Source organism: Lepidochelys kempii, chromosome 11 (genome assembly GCF_965140285.1).
Source record: "Lepidochelys kempii isolate rLepKem1 chromosome 11, rLepKem1.hap1, whole genome shotgun sequence".
Lineage (NCBI taxonomy): Eukaryota > Metazoa > Chordata > Testudines > Cheloniidae > Lepidochelys > Lepidochelys kempii.
The window spans coordinates 29,350,425-29,376,280 of NC_136390.1; the positions used below are offsets into that span (position 1 = coordinate 29,350,425).

A 25,856-nucleotide genomic window follows, 5' to 3' on the forward strand; every position below is an offset into this window, starting at 1 on the left:
AATTGTACATACACGCTAGGTTGAAATGTAGTTGTTTGTTACTTGTAGGTTTATCTTTTTTCTTGTCTACATCCAGGTGTTTCTGTACTGTGCATTGATACACTCTGGTGTCTCCAATCTGTGGGATGCACCCTTAAACCACTTAAATTGGTTAACATAAGTTTTTTCCCTATTTCTCTTGTTTTCAGTAACCCAAATTTATACACAAATGAACTTAGTTTATGTACAATATAATGGTAACTAATGACACAAATAATGTTTTTATATAGCCTATAACAGAAACATGACCTGGTTTTCTATATTTTAATTATTTCTATTTTTTATTCCTTTATTAAAATAATGTTTTGGTTTTTTGTCCTGGTTTTCTTAATCTTTTTTGCCACATACAAATGTACCTGTTTTAGATGGTTTTTCAGTTTTTACATAAAGAAATCCATTTTTACTTCCTTAACATGTTAGTAGTTTTCCATGATAAAGGTAGTGCTGGATTGCTAAAACAGGTACTCACAATCTTCTGTGAGACGACTTCTTACTCTGCTCCCTGCCCCCAGCACTTGGTTTTAGCAACAGACTAACAAATAGAATTTTTACTTAAGTTTTTGTTAATTTGTTTGTTATAGCAATTAATATTGCTTTTCTAAATATTTTCAAGGAGGTTGTGAAGGCTAGAACTATAACAGGGGTTAAAAGAGAACTGGATAAATTCATGGAAGTTAAGTACATTAGTGGCTATTTGCCAGGATGGGTAGGGAATGGTGTCTCTAGCCTCTGTTCGTCAGAGGGTGCAGACGGATGGCAGGAGAGAGATCACGAGATCATTACCTGTTAGATTCACTCCCTATGGGGCACCTGGCATTGGCCACTGTCAGTAGACAGGATACTGGGCTGGATGGACCTTTGGTCTGCCCCAGTATGGCCATTCTTATATTCAAGCATAAACTTTAATAACCAATTTTTTAAAAACACAACACAGAAGAAAATGGTATAAAATTAAAACAAAATGAAGTTTAAGTGCAGGTTTATGTACACATGTTGAGAGTAATACGTCTATGGTATTTGCTTGTGCTTGGGAGACAAATTTGAAATGTTTCGTTAGCTTTAACATTTTACAACATAAACAGAGATAATGTATATCCTTTTAAAAACATTTTGGCTACAACACAGGCCAGAGGACCTCACCCAGTAATTTCTACATTAAGCCTATAACTTCAAGTTGAGCTACAGCAGATCTTTTAGAATAGTAATTAATAGTAAAGGAGTTCTTTACATGATCCTGGCTAATACTGTATAATTATACAAACTGAATGTTTAGCAGAGGGGATATATACTGTAAAATAAAGTGCTAAAAACATGGAAGAGAAAAATCCTTCAAATAAATATCCACCTCCATGAAGGCAATTTATAAAAACACGGATATGTTTTCTTATTGCTTTTGCCATTCTAGAACCATGATAAAAATATTTTAATATTTTAGACTATACAATCTTATTTTAATAGTTCACTTCAAGTAGTTTTAATCTAGTTTGTTTTTGTTTAAAATCAAATACCAATCACTACTGAAATAATAAAAATTGTTTAACAATATCTGAAAAAGGAAAAAAAAAACAGTACAGAAATAACCCCTTCAACAATAACATTATATTATGAGGGCACTGGTTGTTAAAGTTGTATTGTGTTTTGCATTGAAGTCCTTCCATTTCACACTTCATTGACTGAATTTAGTTATCAGGTTTGGCCACCATATATCTTCGGGGGGGCAATTGAACGTCATATGTTTTTAGGAAAACATTTACTAACTTCTGCAAAGGAAACAATGTTCCCTTTCTGAGAGATTGCCCCGTTTTGGTCACATTTCTTTGGGTTACACTAACTAAACTACCACCATCCCCACAGATGATAATATAATAGCCATATTATTCATGAACCCTGTAAATCTAAATCATAATAGATGCCCAAATGTATAGTTAATTAGGCCCCCGCAGTAGTTAGGAAAACAATATGTACCACCTTTCTCCATGGATTTTAAAGCTCATTAAGCAAATGAATAGCTTACTGCTCTAAGGCCATGTTGTTTGACTAACTTCCTCAGTGATTGCTTCCAAATTGTACATCGCTATAAAATCTGCAAAGAACAATTTCCAGTTCATACAAATTTAGCATGATTCCCCCTGGCTCGGCTGGGAGGAGATTCCTTTTGAAACTCACCTGGCAGAAGAGCTGCTTACTTATCACAATGCTCCTGGTTTTACTCTCCTGCAATAATGGGCAAGATGTACCACATGGATAAGACAAGCAATCAAGAGAGGTTCTTTGCTCTGGTTTCTAGAGCACACTATGGACTTGTGACTATAATGTGGAAACCAGTGAACTAATAGACTTTCTTCTATATTTCATACCTGGAAATGTCACCCTTAAATTTTGAAGGCTGTCATTGTGACTCTATTTTATGTAAGTTTTCATGTCAGTGAAGCAATAGAAAGTTTTACAGAGTTTTGTTATGATGAGTGCGGGGGGGGGGGGGAGTTCAAGGTCCATTTAATGTTTCTTCAGTGCCCCAATTCTGTCATTCTTCTGACTCCTAAATCAAAAAGTAACTTGACAGACTAACCCAGTGTAAATCCTAGGGAGATAGCACAACATATAGTTCTAGTTGTACTGATTTTCTGCAGCATGGTGAGTATTAAAATATTATGGACCACAGTGATACATTGCTCTTGTGTGAGAATTACAGGACACCAAGTCAGAAAAGGCCAGTAGACTACAAAAGAGTTTCTCTGCTTGTAACATTAGTTAACATACATTTTCAGATTTAAAACATTTAAAAGAAAATGTTTAAAGAGGAATGTATAAACATGTTCTTAGCTTATCTTTAGTAAAAAAATAAATACCACGTATAGGCCTCAGGATAGGTAAGCATAGGGTGACCAGCTTTCCAAAATGCAAAAATTGGACATGTGCAGGAGCCCTGCCCCCTGACCAGGTCAGAAGCCTGGCAGTGGTAAGAGCCACCCAGGGAGCCCGGGCTGCTGTGGGGAGCCCTGGACCCTCCACCTGCCCTGGGTGTGGGATCAGGGTGCCCAAGAGCAGCCCCTGGCCTGTGTCCAGGGGCAGGGCCTTGGGGGGAAGAGGACGATGAGCAGGGGGCAGGGTCTTATGGCAAGGGGGGCCAAAGGCCCCACCTCAGCCCCACCAAGAAGAGGCTGGCAATGCCCCTGAGCCTCAGGCAGGCCAGGATAGGCACTACAGGGAATCCAGACCAAATGATGTCCCACAGTCATTCAGCCCAGAACTTGAAATTTACATTTTGGGACTGTGCCACCCAATTAGGGATGGGTGGTCACTGTAAGTAAGCACTGAACTTACAGGTAAGCATGTGTTTAAGTGCTTTCTTGAAATCGGGATCACAAAGATGAAAATAGAGCTAGAAAATGATTTTAAGTACATAGCTGACATTTATCAATATATCTAAAAGATTTTTTTAAGTAGCAATGCTGAAAATATTAGAATGAAATATCTTGGCTTTGATAACAAGTACTGCTGGTTTTATAATAGCTGCCTGTGCACATGAAGTGCATGTATTGGGGATGGGATGAGGAGACTGTATTTTGATTTGGGATTTGCAAAACACCGCAGGTGAATTTTCTTTACTCAAACCAGGAGTGGTTGGTATTTAGGGTACCGTTACATGACCTCGCCCCAAATTTTAGAGGACAGAGATAAAAGGTTTTAGTTCCATCCTTCTGTATTATGAGCAAACTGGAGTTTTTTTAAAAAATATTCATTTTTAGGTTTTAGTTTTAAGAAACTTCTAGCGTTGCTCAGTGCTGGGTCCCATTTTATCCAAGCTGTAGGACTTGAGGGGTCGTCACTCACATGTTTGGGTGTGTGTGTATGTATGTATATATGTGTGTGCACTGTATTATTTCTTGGATGTAAATGTTAATTCTTCATTTAGGAGATCTGGTACAAAATTTTATTTGCAGCTTTAGTCTTTTTACTCATAGTTTTTCCTAGCCAGAATACAGTATTCAAAACCCCATGCCTGAGAATTTCCGTGTGATTTTTTTGTTTTGTTTTGTATTTTGAGGGGGGCATGGATGGGGGGGCGGGGAGCGTCTGGAGAGATTCATATCTTACTGAATGGTGAGCTGTCCAGCAATCTTGAAGCTCAATTTCCAGAATTTGATAACCTGTCATGTTGTTACATAGCACTGGAGAATGAATTTATAAAAAAGATTAACTTGTCTTTTTTTCTCTTTGGCAGATGCAAGACAAAAGTCTACCCTGATGAACTCCCAAATACAAGTGTAGTTATAGTATTTCATAATGAAGCCTGGAGTACTTTGCTTCGAACTGTTTACAGTGTTATAAACAGATCCCCACACCATTTGCTTTCTGAGGTTATCTTGGTGGATGATGCCAGTGAAAGAGGTATGACCCTTGCTCTAATTTTCTTGTGGATAGTTATAATAATTTGATAGAGATTTAAAATGTACATATTTTGTTAGTGTCACATTTGAGAAGCCTGCAGAAGGGATTGTAAATCAATAAAGTTTTAACCAGTAATGAATTTGACCCCCCAACTCAGAGGGGCAGTTTTCTGGATTAAGTAGCTCAGTGATAATGGTGCTTTTCAGTGACCATGTTATGAGTGCTGTGCCAATATTCCCGATAAAGAATATCAAGAATATAGTGTCCTATGTCTCCGTCGCTCATTTCTCTCCTAACAAGGAAATGACTCACTCTTGAGGTTTAAACTTGTTTAAATGTCAGAAGCTTGAACAGTTTCCTCAGATTACTCTTTGGTTTTTGTTTTTAATTTATTTTGAGCCCGAGTTTCACATAGTTTTTTTAAACTAGTAATTGAGGTTATTTGAGGGTAGAAAAAGCAAAAACTGCTTTTGCTCAGTAACAAAAACTGCTTTTGATAATGTTAATGTTTTAGAAATAAAAAAAATGCTAAAATAATGGAACTGGTGAAAAGCCAAAAAATGTCAATGTATTTGCTTTGGATGTCAAAATGTTTGCACAGCACGGCACCATGAGGACTGGAGGATTTGGAAGCTGTGTTGCCTGATTTCTCTCCGGGTGCCAAAACCTGTCCCCTGAGGGAAACCTTCAGCAAACACTGCAAGGTGCACCTCAAAGATTTCCCTAGGTCTTCTGTCCTCCTCATGGAGGTTTTACCATAGGCAGGTACGTTACTGTATCTGCAGCTGTGTAAAAATAAATGCAGGGGAATTTGAAGCTTATTGCACAGTATGAAAGGTACTGTCTTTTGTAATCCACTGATTAGCTACAGCATCATATCCTGTTCAGCATTATAGAGCTGTCGCTTAATATCAGGGGCAGGGCTGTGCCATTGATGTGACATGCCAAGCAGCTGAATTTTTTTGGTTTTCCCCTGTTCCACATTTTTAGGATTTTTTTCTTCCAAACTATTAAAGTGGTCAAAAGCTGTTTTTTGTGACTGAAAACTTCAGACCATGCAGTATGGCTCCTGTACTGGCTTCCTCTACTCTGTGCAGGGTACCCCTTGGAGGGATTGCAGGTACAGAGCTGATATTAATGCTGCCCTAAGTAGCATTAACATCCACATGGCTACCCAACTAGATATCCCCATTTCAAAGAGTAGAGGGGAAGCATGCTCTCTCTTGCTCACATTCACAATGTGCAGCTGTTACTAAGGGGTTGGGGGGAGGGAAAAGTATGCTGCACTGGCTTCACTATACCTTGCTTCCACTGCTCTGGGTTTTTCCCCGAACTGTACTTTTTGTTGCTCCCTTCCAAGTCAGACATCAAAGAGAAGCACGGGGTCAAAGTACTTAACATGACCCTCATACATAGGGAAAGGGTATTTATGGAAGCTCCCAAACTGCTGAAGAAGCTTATTAAAATGGATATATTTAAAAACTAAACTTCGACTTTATAACAAAATAGCGAAAACATATATTTAATCAAAGTACACATTTCTGGATTGAATTTATACTAAGCTTTGACTGACCAGTGCTATAAGTAGGAAATTAATCATAATTTTTTCTGTTTGAAATCTTTTATTTGCATGGTCTTCTCATGGGACCCATTTAACCAGAACTATATTGCAATCCTAGAATGTGAGCAGTGTCCTAATGTAAACCTCCATGACCTGGAAACTTATCTCTCATTCTTCAGAAAATTGACAAACATGTCTCAGACTGTATTTCCTGAATTGTGCTTTCAGGACCTTTGGTCTTTCAATATTCATGCATGAGAATATTGTCCAAGAATTACCTGAGTGACCAGTATGATGTATTAACCATACAGTTCTATTTTGACTCCTCACTGACTACTGAATCTAGTTTGAACAAAAGGTTTCTTGTATTTTTAAATTGCATTTGGCAGATTTTCTGAAAGCCTCATTAGAAAATTATGTGAAAAATTTGGAAGTGCCAGTAAAAATTATTAGGATGGAACAACGGTCAGGACTGATCCGTGCTCGGCTAAGAGGAGCAGCGGCTTCTAAGGGCAAGGTCATAACTTTTCTGGATGCACACTGTGAATGCACTTTAGGCTGGCTTGAGCCCCTACTGGCAAGAATAAAGGAAGACAGGTAAGGGCTGATATATGTCCTTCTGCATGATGACAATGCCTGCTACACTGCTCTAGTTAAGGGTCTGTCAGAGTTTCCTTTATAACCCTTTATTTTCAGTGTGATTATATTTTGGCTATAAAAAGAATCTTCTTTGGCCTGAACACATTGAAAACAAGTCATCAACCCAACAGCGTTTTTTAGTTTTAAAAAAATGGTTCAGTAATTTTTCAATCAATATTTTTGTCAGGATAAGATGCTTTAATAGTTATTGTATCTTTCTTCCTACACGGTCTCTGTTAGTGTAACTGGTAATAATAGTTAATAAATAAAGCCTTTTATCCAATCTTTGGTTGGCAAACTAACCCACCACCTTTGTTTGGTTCATGAGTGCTTGTGTATGCGGTGCATTCCTCCACTCTCCCCATCCGTTCCCTTTTCTTGTGAGCTCACAAGCAATTGGAATTTGTGCTTATCCTGTCTTCCAAGTGGATGGTGCAATGTGTACCCGCTCAGTTTATGTGCATAAGTGAATGTCCAGTCACAAACAGAAATCAAAGCAGAAAGCCTTGCTATCATCACTTTTTGCTATTGTTCTAAAAAGCAAATTCCATACACTTATATTTTATGTTGAGGAAGCAAGTGTGTGTGTGTGTGTGTGTGTGTGTGTAATACCTGCTTGCCTGCCTACCTATCTACAAATGCTGTTGTGTTCAAGGCCAAAAAAGACTCTTTGCCTCTATTTGTGAAGCAGATGGATTGCAAGAGGTCTCCACAAAATGTTCCCTGAGTGACCCAGAGAGCAGAGGGGCAACAGCAACCAGTTACTACAGCAGCTTCAGGGGTTAAAGATGGGTGGAGTGTCTCTTGTGTTTTCAGGATGATGGGTGACTGTGGGGAGGAGGGCAGACGTGTTAGAGTGAGGGGGGGCAGGGCTATCCATTGGAGGAAAGCAGCTTCACAGCATCAATTGAATGCTGCAGCAACAACTAAAGAGTTTATTTTGCTATTTGTGTAGAGAGAGGGTATGGGTTTATGTGGAGGGTGTCTCTACAGAGGAGAGGGTATAGGGAAAGGAGATGGGCGGGAACTGTGCGTATAAGTGGAGAGCAAAGAAATGGAGAAACTTTACAATATCAGTTCAGTTTTACTCTTGGGGTAAGAAATGACAGCAATGTCCCTGCTTACTTGAAGGAGGGGGATGTCTGTGCATGGGGATAGGAATCAGCAGTCTGACCTGGTGTTTGCTGAGGGCAGGGGAGGAGGGGGTGCCAAGGCTGCATAACTCACTGTGTAGTGCATCTAAGCTCGATGCTTCTCGTTTGATGGCCTTCCCCCAGCATCATCATCTCAGTGCTAAGAGATAATGAAATCACGTGTGTCCGAACCAAACCAATTTAAAGATAATTTTGTTGTTGTAAGAAGACCACAAATGCACAAGAGGCATGAAAGAGAGCTGACTGCTGCACCCTTATGGATCCAGTTTAATATAATATACTTTACAAATTGTTTACAATAACTTGCACGGAACTGTTATTGGAGTGTTAGGGAAATGCACAATATTTTAAATTGTGGTGCTCTAACTGCATCTTCTAATGTTTCATTAAGACTTTTCTAATATATAGGGGATTTTTACAGTTTGCACTTTGTGACCCTTATGTTATAAACAATGTTACAAATTATGAACTGATAAAACATCAAGCATAGCAAAAGAGAAAAGCTATCTCACTAGGGATAAAATAAAATATGGCACCCGCTGCAGAAAAGTTAAAGCTATGTGGTACGGAGGTCAGCTTGGCACATCAGCAGCAAAATTTAGGTGTATTTCAAAATCTGCCTGGCTCAGCTGTGGGTTGTCTCTTTAGCTAGAGCCCATACTGATGCAGAGGACACTAAGAAACACATTTGTTACTCTGCATGGTTTCAAGCAAATACACAGATTATGCTGTTTATGGCCGTTATATAGTCTATAACATGTTTGACCTTCTAAGCTGATGTTTTATTAATATGAACATCAGCTTGAAAGTCAATTAACGCACTGTGTTATAGAACCTTGAACAATGGAAATATGTACAAAAGCCCTGGAAAAATACTTTTACAGAGTAAGTGATGAAATGAAAATGAAATGTTTCATTAAGGTTTCAGGTTTTATTCCAAATCTGAAATTCATGACAGATTTGCTGAGGTTTGAGTGAACCTAGATGAATTTTTGACTTAACCTGCACCTAACCTAACCTGCATCAACTTAATGCATTTGGATGGAAACTGTGGGGACCACCTATTTGGTTACCATGAGTTAGTCCTGAAATCTGGTAGCTTAAAGCTGGGCTGTGATTTGAAATTGGGAGGCTAAACTTGGAGTGAAACTCAGGGAGTGCAAGCCTATCTATGTAAACCAAAATGGTGGAAAAAAAAGGGTTTGCAAAAAAAAATCTGACAATTTGAGAAAACTAATTTTGCACAATCTTGTTTCCAAATAAAATCTCTGGTGTGGGTCTTGATTTCTATGCTGCGAAGCCACAACAGAAAGGGGTCTCTAGCATATTTTAAAAAGTAATCTTTTTTTCTTATAGAAAAACTGTTGTCTGTCCAATCATTGATGTGATCAGTGATGACACATTTGAATACATGGCTGGGTCAGACATGACATATGGAGGGTTTAACTGGAAGCTTAATTTTCGCTGGTATCCTGTTCCTCAGAGAGAGATGGACAGAAGGAAAGGGGACAGAACCTTGCCTGTAAGGTAAGGAGAATGGGCAAAGGATGCTATTGTATTGTCTTTGACTCCATTGCATAATTGTGAGCATTGCAGTGTTTTATTTGTGGATAATCATTTTTAATTATTAAGACTTTACTGAAATTCAAATGTATACATATCCAAAAAGCATAAAGGTGTGGTACACCTTTTAGATTAAAGAAAAGGAGTACTTGTGGCACCTTAGAGACTAACCAATTTATTTGAGCATAAGCTTTCGTGAGCTGCAGCTTATGCTCACGAAAGCTTATGCTCAAATAAATTGGTTAGTCTCTAAGGTGCCACAAGTACTCCTTTTCTTTTTGCGAATACAGACTAACACGGCTGTTACTCTGAAACCTTTTAGATTAAAACAATAGAAGACCATTTTCTCACCTATTCACAGTGTGCAATATAGTTATCAGAACTGAGCAAATGCCTTAAAGTTCTTCTGTGAGTATTCAATAACATACAAAATGAATTTGTTTGGATGTGTTTGTCCCCTTTGCATTACTTTTCTTCAAATATTCTAGTGAAGAAGTGTATTGGCTAGCATGTTCATGAAAACAATGAATTTTAAGCTAATATTAGAAAGTACTTGTGGAGAATAACTTCTGAACTTGTAAAATTCAAATATTTTCCCTAGAAACTTGATTCTAAAATTCATGCTCTTCCAGTCAGGGAACAGAATTGATACCTACAGTACGTGTCCTATCAAATCTAACAAACATATCTCCCATTCTAGTACTGAACACTGTCAATGAATTGCTCATGAATGAGCTACAGACTAAGAATTAGTCACAAAAAGTATTTGGTGACTCACTGTAACACATTTGAGAAACTTGCTATCAGCTTGTAGAAAATTTGGGAACAGAAAAAAGAGGTGACATTCATTGACTGGATTATTTGCTCAGTCCTGATAGCTATAATGGTCCTTATGATAGTTAATGAAAGTATTGAAAAGCTGAAATAATGATTTCAAACATGTCTGAGGCATAAAGAAGTTGGGGAAATTCCCCTCCTGCATGTCCCATTACTGCGTGCAACAGGCAGATAAAGAGAGAGCCAGCTCAGGTTGAAATAGTTCACAATGCAGCCAAAAGAAAGGTTTCCAGACAAGACAATGGATAATTAGAGACATTTTCATAATTATGTACATCTGAAAGGGCAGAAATCTATGTTCTTCAGAGTCTTGGGTTTTTGTGGGTTTAGATTTTTTAATATATTTCTGCTTGACAATGAAGTTATCAGGTACCATCTTTTCTTCCACTTATTTATTAGGAAAAACTACAGCATGTTGGTATGTAGAATATAAGGATTAAATGCTTTCGCACAGCTGAGAGGGGGAATATCAAAGGTGGCTTTCAGCCACCTTTCTGTCCCCTCAATCTGAGTCCAAACTGCACCTTGCTGCAGCCAACCTCCAAGGGTCTATTCTTCAGAAGAGCCAGTGCATTGACCATACCTGTGAGTAAACCTTTATGCCAGGGCCAGGAGAAGCGGGGTAGGGCTGGCTGTCGCTGCTCTGTACCACCTGGGGTCTCCTCCATGCCAGTTGCCTCTCAAGCTTTAAGGGGACCAGGATATGGCTCTTAAGTTTTTGACTAGAAAGCATGCACCAAATTCTGTTTGGAAATTGCTTTGGGGAATTGGATGCTGGAGAGTATATAATGGCCCTATTTAAACTGCCAGCAATTTTTGATGATTACCACAACATGATATTGGGGATACACTAGAAATAGGCAATAATTGTGGTAGGGAAATAGTACCATGAGTACCATAGGTGATAAATGTTGATTTTTAAAATAGTGACCACTGTAAATGTTAGCCATACTTCACATTTAGGGCTTAATGCTTTCCAGCGCTGCTGGGTGTGGCGTGGGCTCGGGGATGGCTGTCAGGGAGCTGATTCTGGCTCTGTGATTCTTGGAGCTAATTCCAGCCCCAAGGCTATGTCAAGATGCTCCTTGGCGGCACTAGCATGTGCCAGTGATGGATCCTTATGGACCCTACAGTAGTCGAGGAGTACAGTGGCAGAGCAAAGCTCAGCCAGGTGCCATCCCCGCCCATGATACACCTCCTCCCCAGGAATCATAGAATCATAGAATATCAGAGTTGGAAGGGACCTCAGGAGGTCATCTAGTCCAACCCCCTGCTCAAAGCAGGACCAATCCCCAACTAAATCATCCCAGCCAGGGCTTTGTCAAGCCTGACCTTAGAGGGTGTGGAGACCAGAGGTTCAGGGCCTGACTGTAGTGCAGATGTGCCTCTGTCAGGTGAATTCTCTTTTGGGTGTTTGCAGCTGGATTATAGCTCCTTTTGTAGTACCTAAATGGTGCAAAAGGGCTATAGCTCAGCTGGAGATTCAGGCCCATAATGTAGACTTGTAAATGACCTGTTTGTAGTTAAAAGGTACCCCACACAAATGTTCTAGAAATGTATACATACTGCATAGTATATAGTGTACACACACACACGTACACACACACGTGTGTACACACGTATTGATGGACTGGCCTCGAGCAAATATTGTCCGAAAGAGCAAAATTAGAATGGTGAGGGAAATACACAACAAACAAGGAAACTATTTTCCCCCAGGTCAAATTTTACTGCTATTATCTGAAAAGCCCCTCAATAGCTGTTCACTAATGTTGAGATGTTTGTGTAAAATCCCAAGAGTTAATTCTTACCACTACCCCTACTGGCTCAGCCTCTTTTCCTCCTCACCTGGTGGCTCCATCCTCCATGCCCCTTCCTGTACTGGATCTTTGTTCCCTCACATCCCTGCTTGGTGCTTTGTGTGTCAACCACCTCACTCGACTTATCCACTCTCCCTGCTCCTAGCACTGACTTGTGGGGAATTTCAAGAAATTCAAAAAATGCTAGTGGCACCAGCTCTCCTCTCCATGGTTATCAGCTTCTTTAGTGAGAAAGTGTTTGTGAGAAACTTGCTGGTATGTTGGCTGGTCTGTGTAGGACTTCACTACTGATATCCTATTTCCCTCTCTTGGAGTCAAATAGCATTATTTTATAGTTTGGTCCTGAGCCAAAATTAGTCAACGGATTTTAATTTTAAAAAATCCTTTTATTAAAATAAAAATCCTGAAGAGGTTGGGAAGAGACAGAATAAGATACTTATTTGGCAGGTGCTTTTTTTTTTAGCTGAGGTTGCTTGAAATGTTAAAAGTAGGCCCGTTGGAGATAATTAATGAGCAAAGTATAGGCAGAGGTACATGATAAGAGTAAATTATAGTATATGGGTTTATTTTGATTTACAAACAAATTATTAACTCTAGACATGTTTGAAAATTCACAAACAATTGAATTTGTAATATGTTAAAATTATTAACCTGCCTAAAATCCTCCCCAGCTTCAAAACAAAATATTCCTCAATTATCCACCCCATTCCCCTCCTGCCTGTGCCTTGGGGAAAAAATTGGGATAACAAGTGAGTCTTGCATCTTGTTCTGATGACCACCTGATCCAGGCCCCGATGTACCAGGAGAAGAGAGTTTCAGAGGCAAGGGCCTCTTATCAAGAACACCTACCACCAGTTACTCCTACTTAAACTAAGTGAATGTTAGCTCAGACACCACAGGTGAGCATGGCTGCTGTGATGTTCCATGTGGGGGAAAGGCTGTCTCAAGTAGCTAGGACCCTTACCTTCACCCCATTCTTTTTTCATAAGTCACAACAGCATGTGAAACTGGAAATCAGCTGGCAGCTAGTGCATGTCCTGAGCACAGGTACAATGGGCTTCCTCTGGAAATAACATTTAATTAGTGATCTGTTGTATTTGATGCTATCTGCAATTTTCAAATAGATTTTAAAGCATAGCCTCATATGGAGCTTATTGCAGTAAATCAACCTGTAGATGTTAAAGACATGGATAACAGTAACAAGGTCTGAATCCAAAAGAAAATGATGCAATATTCTAGCCAAATAGCCTAAAGTGTTTTTGGCAACCACTGCTACTTCAGAAGCTACTGGGGATCCCTCTCCCCCAAAAAAGACCCTCAAACTGCAAATCTTAGCAACAAACCATTTCTTCTGGTTGATTTTCTCATTCTATAAGCATCTGGGTTAAGTACTGAGTGTGTATCTAGATCTGTTTTTCTGTCCAACTGATGAAATAGGTGTATATAACACCACTGACTTTTATGTTTTCTTGAATATGTGTATAATAGTCATTGCACCGAAGTTCTTCTCTTTGGCACACTGAAAGTTAAGGGGGTTGTAGGCATATAATTGAAAGAAGAATGTTTCCCAGAGTATTTATTATCTATAATAAGTCAATATTGATCAACACTTACCTTTCCCTTTTTATATTCAGTAGCAACATGTATACACTCCAGTAAAAAATATGGGATGCTTTGTAAAGACCTTTACCACCTTTAGTAAGAAAGATCTGGATAATTCACTCATAAGTCACTCAACTTGCTCATGAAGATGAGTCTTAACAGAGCTCAGTCATCTTGTATTTTGTGTATATTAATCCTGATACGCTGAATGTGAAATTTACTGTAAACTCTAAGCAGTAGAATTTATCTGGTTCTTTTTCTTCAGTCGATGGAAATAAGCACTAGACTCACTTGCTTTGTTTGCCCTAGAAATTACAAGAAACTGTTTCATGAAATTTAATTCTGTAAGATGATTGAAGAGGTGAAGCAACAGAAATATCTGCCATTGCTGAAGTTTCTAGAATTTATAGCAAATGGTTAATTAATTCAATGACTTTTGTAAAAGCCTACAGATAATTGTCATCCAATACAGTTGTAAAGAGAACTTTCTTAGTGTAAACTATAACTGAAAAAGAAGCTCAGTCAGATAGCTTTTAAAAAAAAAATCACCTGCAATGAATAGTAGCTGTGGGAATTCATAAGTCTCTTATTTTATATTAAATAATGATGCTTAGTGTAGCAAACAAAGATTCAGAATTCAGTTACAGCAAATTTAAAATATCCTGATCTGATGTACAGTCACTGCTGTCACTGTTCTTCACAAATGTGTCCCTGTTGTTTTGATCCCATATTTTTCTTCTTTGTTTCCAAAATACTGCTCCAGTGTCCTTGTTTCCTTTCCTGCTTCCTCCTCACCATAGTCAAGAAGTCTACCTATCTAGGTTTTTATAAGGTCACCATAGTATATTATCTCCTCCAATAATAATTTTGCACTTAAATGGTGCATTTCATCCTAAGAACTCTTAGCACTTTTACAAAGGTGGATACCATCTCCAGTTTATAGGTGGTAAGTGACCTGCCTAAAACCACACAGCCAGCCTGGAATAGAATCCAGCTCACTCAACCTGCTGTCCTCTACACTATCTACTAAGCTGTGTTACTTTGTTCATGATTCCAAACAAATTCTTTATTTCTCTTTCAGCTGGGGAGTGAGGTAAAGGTTATAGGTTTGCACTGGGACAAAGAAACATTTTTGGATAATAATAAGAACCAACCAACTTTCTACCAAAATTCAAACAGAGAAATGAATCAGAACCTTTTCTAAAGTTCAAGAAGAATTAGCTGGATTTTTCTCAGGCTTGGTTGTTATCTATTTTTTTCCACAGATGTAATTATTTTAGTCTGTAACAAAAGCACCACAACACCAACAGAAAATCTGTGGCTGAAATTACAGAGCGAAGAGGAAAAAGGGAGGGGGGGAGGGTGCGAGAGAGAGAGGAAATCCCCAAGAGTAGATTGATTTCCAGAGACAAAGTAGTTTAGACAAGCATTGCAAATATTGTCTGGGCCCAGGCAGCCTGTGGAAGTTACTGCAGGACACTTCCTTTAAAAGGGTGCTTTGTTTATCTGAAATAGAATAAGTTGTAAGGACTGTCAATCAATATCTCTTAATTAAGCTTCTATTTAACTCCAAAGTTCTTATCCTGCTCCCATTTAAGTAAATAGCAAAACTCCCATTAACTTTCACTGGAATAACTTTAGGCCCAGTAGAGCTGCAATAGATTATTGGACCTTTTCCAAATGCTTTATTTTTATACATACACATAGTGTCATACACAGTTCCCTCTTCCATGAGTACAGAGATTGCTCAGGCTACAGAACCAGTGGGGTTAAGCTATGTAATGAGAGAGAGGGTGGCTAGATGCCAGGGGCACATAAGAGGAGAAAAGCCACAGAACTCTTCTCCAACTAAGCTCCCTTCATGGCTGTGCTTGAAAAATGGAAGGGGTGTGGCTGGAGGACGCATTGATATGTAGATCTTCTGCCCTACAAGTGGGAGGTGTGATCAAATATGGCCCTCTGTAGCCTTCTCCAGCCATCAGGCTTTAGACTACAGCCACATTGCATGCATTACACCATGTCTATACCTTTGTCTTCCAACATTTTCTCTGACAGCCATTGGTTTCACTCCACTGATGATTGCAACCAATGTGGTGGTTATAAAACTAGCAGCCATTGGCTGAAAGGATGTACTGGACATTAGAAGGAGTTCTGAAATCAAAAGACAATGGGAGCATGTTTGAGGGGCAGTTATAGTAATTTCCAAACCACTATTCTTTTTTAGCTCTAGATAACAAAATGGAAAAAGTACAAATCAGAGCTTCATGTAACTAATTACAGGCATCAAGCCAACAACTATCTGTGACTAATTAAAATGGAGTAACAAACACCACAGGGAATTTTGAACCGTGCACCTTTGTCAGGTTGTTGTATCCCACCACTGCACAAATGATGGAGAGGGTTAACCAAATCACATACTCTTGCTAAGCAGAACTACTTCCTTAATATTTTCCTTTAAATAGCTTTGCATACTATTTGTACTCTGCAGTGCTCACGGTGTGTTTGAGAAAATTCATTCCTCCTTCTGTCAGCGTGCCAACATATTATCAACCTTCAGGCAACAGAATACTGTCTGTGCTGAGAACAGTTTAAACACAGCTTGTGTCTTCATACCAGATGTTTTTGTGCTGTGCATGTTAAAGCTGTCCACGCCAGTACATCTTTACTGGATGTCACCATATTCACCATCCTTTCTTAAAAGCTCAGTTCACTAGGTGCTAAAATCTATTGAGTCACTCTTTATTTCGACGTTTTTGCTTTCTTCCTAAGCATTTTATTATTATGCCAACTACTATGAATAAAAATAAGAGAACTAACATATACAGAAAGTAGGGAGCATACCTTGTTTATCCCTTTCTCATTCTCCATTCCAACAACTGGACGATGTCTGATACTAATAAAAACCTATATAAATAGAATCCTTATTCCAGATTACATATAATGTCCTTATTTATCTTACATACCTTAAGGTGGTGTATAGTTTTCACTTTTGGCTGTCTGTTGAGGCAGTCAACAAGGATGCTAGTTGGTGAAACTATAGTTCTGTTTTTTGGGTTGTGGACACCTTCTCATTAATAATTGGACTGAGACCACCAAATCATATGGCATAGAGTGGCACGGCCATAAGATGAAAAGGACTGTTCATTGGACTGAAAAGGTCATGAACGTTGACTTTGGAACAAAAAGCTTTATGTCTCATTCATAATTCCTAGAATCATGGAAAATGATGACTTGTCCATATTCCCTCATGCAGTCCCTCATGTTGCGAAATGTGAGTCATGCAATTTACGACTGTAAAATATGTTGTATGCAGTGTTGTTGTTAGGGTGACCAGACAGCAAGTGTGGTGGGGAAGGGGGGGTAATAGGAGCCTATATAAGAAATAGACCCAAAAATCGTGACTGTCCCTATAAAATCGGGACATCTGGTCACCCTAGTTGTTGTAACCAAGTTGGTCCCAGTATGTTAGAAAAACACGTTGGATGTAGTAATATCTTTTTTTCAGCCAACTTCTCCTGGAGAAAGAGGCAAGCTTCAAGCTGACACAGAGCTCCTCTCCAGAGGTCTGCAGAAGAAGCTTGAAAGCTTGTCTCTTTGTCCAGGAGAAGTTGTTTCAGTAAAAGATACAATTTCACCCATCTTGTCAGTGTAAAAATATGAAACTCATTAATTGCCTCTTAGAATTCTTGAAGCCAGTGTTAAATATAATGGGTAGTACTCTGTGCTGCTCTTCTGAAAGGTACAGCACAGATTTCACAGCCAGGAGCAGGGGGGCGTAGGGCAGCTTTAAGCCACCTTTCCTCCCTCCCCGTTCTAGGCTGCTCCAGGGCTTGAGGAGACTCCCAACATAACTTGGACAGCCCTGGAGGCCTTATCTAATTTTTGGCAGCTCCCCTAGTGGCCACAGTGCTGCCTGGAATCTCTGCAGCCTCCCCACCAGCATGCCTCTCTGTCCCGATGCCCTAGCTTGCGAGGTGATCATTGGGGGGCAGTCTTCCACTGGCCCTGCATTGACTAATTGTCCCTCATCAGGATATGGGGTTTTTAGGGTACTTTTATGCTGTGTTGCTCCTTTTACCCAGCATCAAGGAGCCAGATCTTCTTCCCTGGTCTATCTCAGTGGGTTGGCAAAAACTGAACAAACCAAAAAAGCCAAATAAGACCAGAAAAGACCAAACCAAATAAGACCAGAAAAATAAAATCATAATATACTACCTTTACTCTTAAACAATCAACACCTAACACACACAATGCACTAGCTCAGTGGTTTGAGCATTGGCCTGCTAAACCCAGGGTTGTGAGTTCAATCCTTGAGGGGGCCATTTGGGGCAAAAATTGATAATCATACAGTGGCAGCAGCTGAATTTCAACAAGGATCAATAGGACTTTATTCTTTCTATTATCACTATTTTAGTTGTTTTTATAATGACAGCTGCACAGCAATTTTTTAGGTAACAAGTTCAATTTACATAGTTGATGATAGTTTTGGCTGTCATGTTTTATTTAGGTAACCCCTTTATTGATGTGTATGTAAATTTTACAGTACACCTGTACAATACTCAGTAGTTTCAGTTTGTAAGGATTGAGGTGAATATTGCTTACACCCACAACCCCGCCATCATTCAGAAGCCCCACAAATCTCGAAGTAAAACTCAGTTGAAACTGCCAAGAGTCACCTGCTTTCACAACTAATCTGCAGAAATGAAAATTTTTACATGATTTTGGTGCAGAACACCGGGGCTTGATACTGCAATCCCGTGCACAGATGAGTAACTCTACTTATGTGAAATCAATGGGACTACTCATTTTAGTAAGATAGTCTTCTATATGTGTGTTTGCAAAACAGAGCTCATATGCTGGCCCACATTTGTTCATGCATTGCAACATTCAGGTTTGTGCAAAACATTTGTGAATCTTGGTGATCTCTTGATGAATCCGAAGTTGATCAAGTTTCATATATGTAAATAAAGCCCAGCAAACAGTGATTTTAGGTTTCAGTGTAGTGGTTTCACTCAGAAATAGAGATCTTTAACTAACCACTAATATAATTGTCATTTAAAGCTAATATTTTAAATTGGTAAGCACTCTCCAAAATATAAAGTGAAGAAGTGTATACAAATTGCAAGACTTTTTGTTTCTTCTCCTGCTTGATGATACTCACCTATAGTATTACGATATCGTACAATGAAATGCCCCAATCAGGTAGGGGACCATAACCAAAAATCATTACCATCTGTTCAGTTTCATTATTGTTCCTCATTATAGCTCAGAGGGTCAATGATATTACTTGTGGCAGAAATATAGCAAGATTGAGGGCAGTTAAGCAGCTTTGAGACCTAGAAAGGCTCAAGTATATTGAAATGACAGACAGTTAATTATCTGAGTTTACAGTGTAGAGAGCATGGGGAGAAAAACAGACCTATTAAATGTAGGTAAATGCAGAGGTTCCATATCATTTGGTTGCTCTTCACTGAACTATGCTATCTTATTAGGAGTTATGATAGTAAACTCTGGCAGAAGAGGAAATAATTATGCAAAGGCAAATTCCTTGATTCATTAAATATATTGCTAAATGAGAGGTTATTACTGGCACAGTTATGTTTAATATGGTCAGTTATACACTATGTACCTATACATATATTTTGTATGACATATACAGCTGATACCATAGAGTAACATGGAGGATTTCAAGGAAATCTCTTATTAGTGTAGCTTCGCTGGTGCTAGCAATGGCGGGAGTGCTAGTGTAGACCAGTAGCCAGCTTTCTTTACCACCGGAACGGTTAGAAAGAGGTGGCTAATGCACACTAGTGCTCCCAATGTTATCAAACACCAGTGAAGTTGTGCTGGTGCTAAAATAACAGTGGAAGAGGTCCCTCGGTGTGCACAAGGGTGTATGTGTTTCCAGATATTTGTCTATGTATAAATATATGTGGTTGAATAGAGTTGGATGAGTAAGGCAAACAATTTCCCTGAATACTCACCCATATTATTGAATGAATTCTGTTGAGCTATGCTCATTTGAGCAATCAAATTGACATCCACATTTTCACAAAGCCAACTGCAATGTCACATTCACAAGCATTCATGGAAACTGAATTTTAAATTCACACACACAGGTATTTGTGTTGGAAGTTGCATTGCTTATCCATTCAGGGAAGAGAAGCCTGTGACATAGCTGACAAAAGACAAGGAGGAAACTACAAATTTTAAACATTGTACTTGAGTATCTGATATTCAATCTTTACAAATAATCCATTGTATAAAAGAAAAATTGCCGAATAAATTAATTATGAATTACTAAATTATTGACTCGGCTCAATAATAAAGCTGTTTGTATGTGCGTCTATATACTTATTTGTATACAGAGTAATAGAAAAGATTAGTTTCAAAATTAAACACTAATTAAGTGTCATTCATTTTGTAATTGTTCTTAATTCTGAGGATAAAACCACTATTCAATTTCCAAATTTGAACACCAGTCCCTAATTAATAGTAGTTCTAATTTTTTTGTGCTCAGTTGTTCTTATCCAGCAAAGCACATAAGACCTCATTACTTTAATGGGGCTGCTTAAAGTTAAGCTCAAGCTTAAGTGCCTTGTCACATCAGCACCTTAAATATGAAAGGGTTACATTACTAGAATGTAACATTAGAACTTGCCTTCAGTAAGGGGCAGGGCTTAGCTACACCATCAGAGCAGATCAGAGAATTAGTTGCCATCATTTGCTCTCTGCCTTCCCTTTTGTACTGGAGGGAAGTAATCTGCTATTGGTCTATACCAGTAGCCTCCACACTGACTCGAATCTGCTGACTAGTGGATTGCAGGAGAGGGTCAGAGCGAACACCCTGCCAATCTCCCCACCCCCTGCCTGCTCACCTATACAATAGTGGAATAGCATTTCCACAATAGTTGCTCTCCTTCCCACACTGCCCCACCATGTAGATAACCCATGCAGAGGATTAACGCAGAGCCTTGCACCTTCTTATTCCCTTGTATGGTGTTGTAAGAACAGGTTACAATCCTGCCCTAAGGAATTTACAAATAGATTAACTAAAGTGTGGAGGGCCAATTTTTCAGTGAGGGAGAATATAGAACATAAATACTAGAACATATGACTAAAGTTCTGCATAGCCATGTTTGTAGGGTCAAGTTTTAACTTAGATTCCATGCTAGCTAGTTCTGTCCTCCCCCCCCCCCACCCTTAGCTGTGCACTAGTATTTAGGTTGACAGTACTATAGATGCACTAATGAAAGCATTGATTATGAAATTATCTCAGCCTTTATTCTGATGGGAAGAGAAGCCCAAAGCCAAGTGTCCGTGAAGCCTGAAATTAGTACCGTTTCAATAATGTATGTTTCTATTATCTCAGATAAACATTTGTCATTAATGTAGATTTAAACTCTAAAAAATCTTTCCAGGGAAACAGGATATTTTTACTCATAGTGAATTTGCACTCTGATTGGATTTGCCTGTTGTAAAGATTTATAATCCTGTTAAGGGAGATTATGCCTGGTAATTTTATGAACGTTTAGCGTCTCTCTCTAAGGAAAGAGCTAAAGGCATTAAACTCTTCACTAAGCATTTCAGATTGGATTTAAACTGCTATTCCAGATGCAAAAGGCCAATATTCCATCCATTTAAATTGATTATTTTTTTAGGTGCATCATATTAAGTGGAATTTCACGTACAGAGTGATGCTGCAGTTCTTCCTCAGTAAAACTCCTGTTGTCAGTGGGAGTTTTGCCTGAATAAGAACTGCATTATTTGGCCCACAGCTGGAGTAGAGCTGTAGAAATTCTAAACCATATTATTATTTTATATATTTTCATTAATGTACTTAGAATATATTTTATATTCAAAAGATCTGGAGGCATATGTGCTATAGTATCATTTTATTAAATTTCAGTGTCTTTCAAAAGGTATTTTTCTTTTTTTCCTTTTTTTTTTTTTTGTTTCTGTTTGTTTTCAACTAGGACCCCTACTATGGCTGGTGGCCTATTTTCTATTGACAGAAACTACTTTGAAGAGATAGGAACTTACGATGCAGGAATGGATATCTGGGGTGGCGAGAATCTTGAAATGTCTTTTAGGGTAATTCCCATTTTACTTCATTTTCTGACAACCAACAGTTATACTATAATGACATGTACATTGCAGATGAGGCACTTTTGTTTTAGCTAAAATGCAAGTTCTGGATTAATTTAAAATTCTAAAAATAACTAGAGATGCCTCGTGGTAGTGTTTCAGGGGCTCTTTTTCAACTGCATGCAACATTTATCTTTGTTCTGAAAGATTTTTAGATAATGATTTTAAAGTTATCATAAGGTTTACTAATATATTTATATTAAAAACCCAGGGCTTTCATTGAAACAGTAGGGATGCCAATTGACATAAATTAAGTAAAGAAGTGAGTTGGATTTTCAATACTGCAATGCTTTTCAACAGAAGCTTTCAACTATGTATATTCTCATGGATTTGCAAGCTATGACTGGGATTTCTATTGTTTTTACATATGAGAGCCCTACCCTCTAAGGAATTCAATATCCTGCAGAATAGTGACTTGATTTCTATCAGCATATTGCCCCTGACAAGAATAAAATGAAATGCATTTGTTTTATAAATTATCTTTTAAAATCAAATGAAGATTGGAAAAGTGGGGCTTTGATGAATAAATGATTAGGAAGGATGTGAAAAATGACTTAATATTATATGATGTATTGCAATCTTTACAAGGCAAAGTAGTTCGCAAAATAAAACTAAATAAACCCCTTTTCTACGCATAAAACGCAAGCAGACATTATTATTACTTTTAGAAGAAATCAGCTGAGGCTTTGCAGTATCTTAACTACACAGTGAAAGCATACATTGTTATTGTTCAGTGAAGTAGAAGGATAGAGACTTTTTTCCTAAACTTCTTTTGCCTTGAGTGTTTTTGCTTTAAAGTATCAGATGTACAATACTGTGTGTATATGTGCGCGTGCGTGTGTTCAAATGTACCTGTTAATTCAGTTCACTTTTTGCTGGGTATAAAAGTAAATGAATGTCTGTGACTTATGATGAGCATTTTAAAACTAAAGTTTTTGATGTAAATTAAACCATGTCCCAGTGAACCTGGACACAATAGTCTATAATTGTCCAGGAACAGCCTATTGTTAGAGCCTTCCATGGATACAAAATTTGTGTCCGCATCCAATTCGCAAAAGTGGTCCACGGATACTCGGATTTGCAGGGCTCTAGTTACAAAATTTGTGTCTGCATCTGATCCACAGACCATTTTTGTGGATATCTGCAGATTTGCAGGGCTCTACCTATTGAAGTTCTATTTTCAGGGTATTTCATCCATTGTCTTTGAGAGGGACTCTGTCCTGTTATTCAGGAAGATTCTCTCCATGGATCTCTTTGTAATGTCTGTCAAGAGGGAAACCTGGAAAAATTGCTTGCCCCTCATCTCGCAGCATCTAACTCCTTAAAGCTCTAATCCTAGACATTTGATAAAAGCATTTTTTGTCTCCTGTTACCTCTCAAGAAAAGTGTAGTATTCAATTCAGGACAGCACATACACATATATTTAGCTTTAAGCACATACTTAAGAACCAGTTTCAATAAAGATAGACTTAGTGTGTGCTTACCTGAATCAGGGCCCTATATTTTAAAAACTTGCTCCTAGGGGTTTAATGTCTTAAAAATGGTGGTCTCCATCCTCTGCTGATTCTACCTTGCCTTGCCTTTCCCAGCTCCCTGGCAGGCAGTTGGGGTATTCCTGTGGTATTTACCCAGACAGAGGTCAAGAACTCCGAGGATTTAGCTGCTTTGAACCATAGTGCACTAGTCAATAACTCTTTCCCTAACAGATGTCCCTAGGGAAATATAACCCTATTTAAACTGAGAATTGTTTTAAAGAACATGACTACCTATGAGGTGAAATCCTGGCCGCACTGACTTCAATGGGGCCAGGGCAAAACTCCCATTGACTTCAATAGGGCCAGGATTTCACCCTGTGTGTTTAGGTTTGTGATGTGAGTTGGCTGGTCTTAGAATATTCCATTCTCTGGAGAGCAGAGCATCAGTTTATAGCATTTTTTCCCCCTTTTAATACTTTCTTTAGATATATACCATCAAATCCTGAGGTCCTTGCTCAATTTGTATTTTGCTCCCATTCAGGGAAGTTAATAGGAATTGGTCTAAGTAAAGACCTCAGCATTTGGCCCATGGTATATAAATTGTGGGACTATTTCATTAGACACTAAATTCCAAATTCAGATTAAAAATGCCACTCCAGAATATTTGAAATGGTCAAGGGCAGTAACGCAAGTGCTAGTTTTAAAAGATGCACTGGTAGTAAGGAGAAGAGGGAGCTTCGCAAACAGAGCTATATTCCTTACTCATTAAAACTGGGCAAAATAAGCTTATGAATTTTCTGATGAACTCTCCAGGCATCACATTAGGAAAAGCTATTTCATGTCTTACTTCAGAAGACATTTAAACTTCAAGAAAAATCACCAGTTTGAAAAGTAAGAACAAACTAATGAGAGCAAGGTATCAAGAATAGAAATAAAATAATATGTTTTCAATGCAATGAGATTACCATGGAAATGGAAAGCATTAATACTATGCTATTTCTCGGTATTCAGAGCCTTTACATTTTAAAAGAAGGCAAAGTGTGACCTAATTAAAACAAAGTTTTTAGACCTCAAGCAGGAATTGATTGATAAAATACCAATGGGAACAAATTAAAAACTAAAGCTGGTGAAAACATTTCTAGTTTGTTTTTTTCTATGACGTTTTCTGTACTTTTTGACCAGCTCTGTTCAAAACTAGTGATGTAGCTACCATGGTACGGGTACCAGCAGGTGAGGCCTTGTCTAATGGTACCAAGGTTTACAGTATTTATTTTATGCAAGTGTTTTTTTTTCTGGAAGATGCCAGACTGATAGTTATGGTGGCTTGAATCAGTATTTAGTCACAAAATGAGCACAGTATGGTAAGAGACAACAAAACCTTCACTTATGTTAGCTCAGTAATGTGCCTCTCTCTATCTGTTCTGGAGGGATTACCTTTTATGGTGAGAGCGAAGTTTAGTCTCCTCACCTGTGAAATGCTTGGCCTGTCTGTGAAGACAACTAGCCAGGGATAGTGGTGAATGTTTGTTCATTTTCTTAAAAGAATATTTCATAATCTGAAGCGTTTGTGTCATCTAGCAGTAATATGTGTTGGCACATTGTGTCTCTCAAATCTGTGGTGGACTTTCCCTCTAGAGAATTCCACCAGGATGTAGTTTTGTCGAGGAAGTTTTCAGAATTCTATATAGGTTCTCCTCTTGCAAGCTTCTGATTATAGACTCCTCATGTTATTGTTTGAGGAATTTATGCTGAATGTAAAACTATATTCTGGGTATCTCAAGACCTACAGGTGCCTGCCATTGAGTTATTTTTGGTCTGTGAATAGTTACCAACACATAATAAGCAGTAGGCTTGAATAATGTTAATGATGACACACTTGCTATCAGAATCTAAGAAATTAAAAATTGTGATTGGAATCCCCACTTAAAGCTGAAAACAGATGCAAAACCTAATGAAAAGGTGGAGCGTCAATCCAAAGTTAGAATTTTCTGGCTTTTACCAGTTGGTGTCATACTATTTAATTATGTTGTTATTTTTGGAATACATGTCCCAGAGCTTAGTTTTAGCTAGCATCTAAAAGTTAATGGTAAGTGGTTCAAAACCTACCACCAAACAATCCCTTTTTATCCTATTGCCCCATGATGGACATTCTGTGGCATCACTCTTATGAATAAATTTAGGGGATAAATCTTCACTAGCCCTGTATATCCCTTTTATACTCCTATATTGCCACATTGGAGGGGAAGCAAGCTCCATAGAATTTTTTTTATGAAGAACAATAATTGGATGATTACAAAGAGGTGAGCATGGTATGTTCAAACAATAGGACGTTTTCAGAAATGCTGAGCACTTGAACTAAATAGGATCTGGGGATACTCATTACCTTTGAAAATCAGATTACAATGTCTGTCCATCTCTCTGACAAAAGGGACTGAAAACAATGGGCTTCAAAAGGATCAGGCCCCAAATCAGAGTTACATATATATATTTAACAGGTTTCAGAGTAGCAGCCGTGTTAGTCTGTATTCGCAAAAAGAAAAGGAGTACTTGTGGCACCTTAGAGACTAACAAATTTATTTGAGCATAAGCTTTCGTAAGCTACAGCTCACTTCATCGGATGCATAAGAGA

General features: G+C 38.4%; 1 protein-coding gene across 8 annotated transcripts in view; it reads left to right on the forward strand.

Moving 5' to 3' along the window:
* Nucleotides 1–25,856, forward strand: part of GALNT13 (polypeptide N-acetylgalactosaminyltransferase 13) — a 431,005-nt gene that overhangs the window by 163,893 nt on the left and 241,256 nt on the right. For all 8 annotated transcript variants that reach the window (XR_013634409.1, XR_013634407.1, XR_013634408.1 and 5 more), the window contains 4 exons: nucleotides 4,265–4,431; nucleotides 6,382–6,589; nucleotides 9,142–9,312; nucleotides 21,581–21,698. Coding sequence is in view for 4 of the 8 variants with exons in the window: in XM_073305505.2 (XP_073161606.1) it covers nucleotides 4,265–4,431; nucleotides 6,382–6,589; nucleotides 9,142–9,312; nucleotides 21,581–21,698 (664 nt within the window). In the remaining 4 variants the exon portion in view is untranslated. The remainder of the gene's footprint in view (nucleotides 1–4,264; nucleotides 4,432–6,381; nucleotides 6,590–9,141; nucleotides 9,313–21,580; nucleotides 21,699–25,856) is intronic.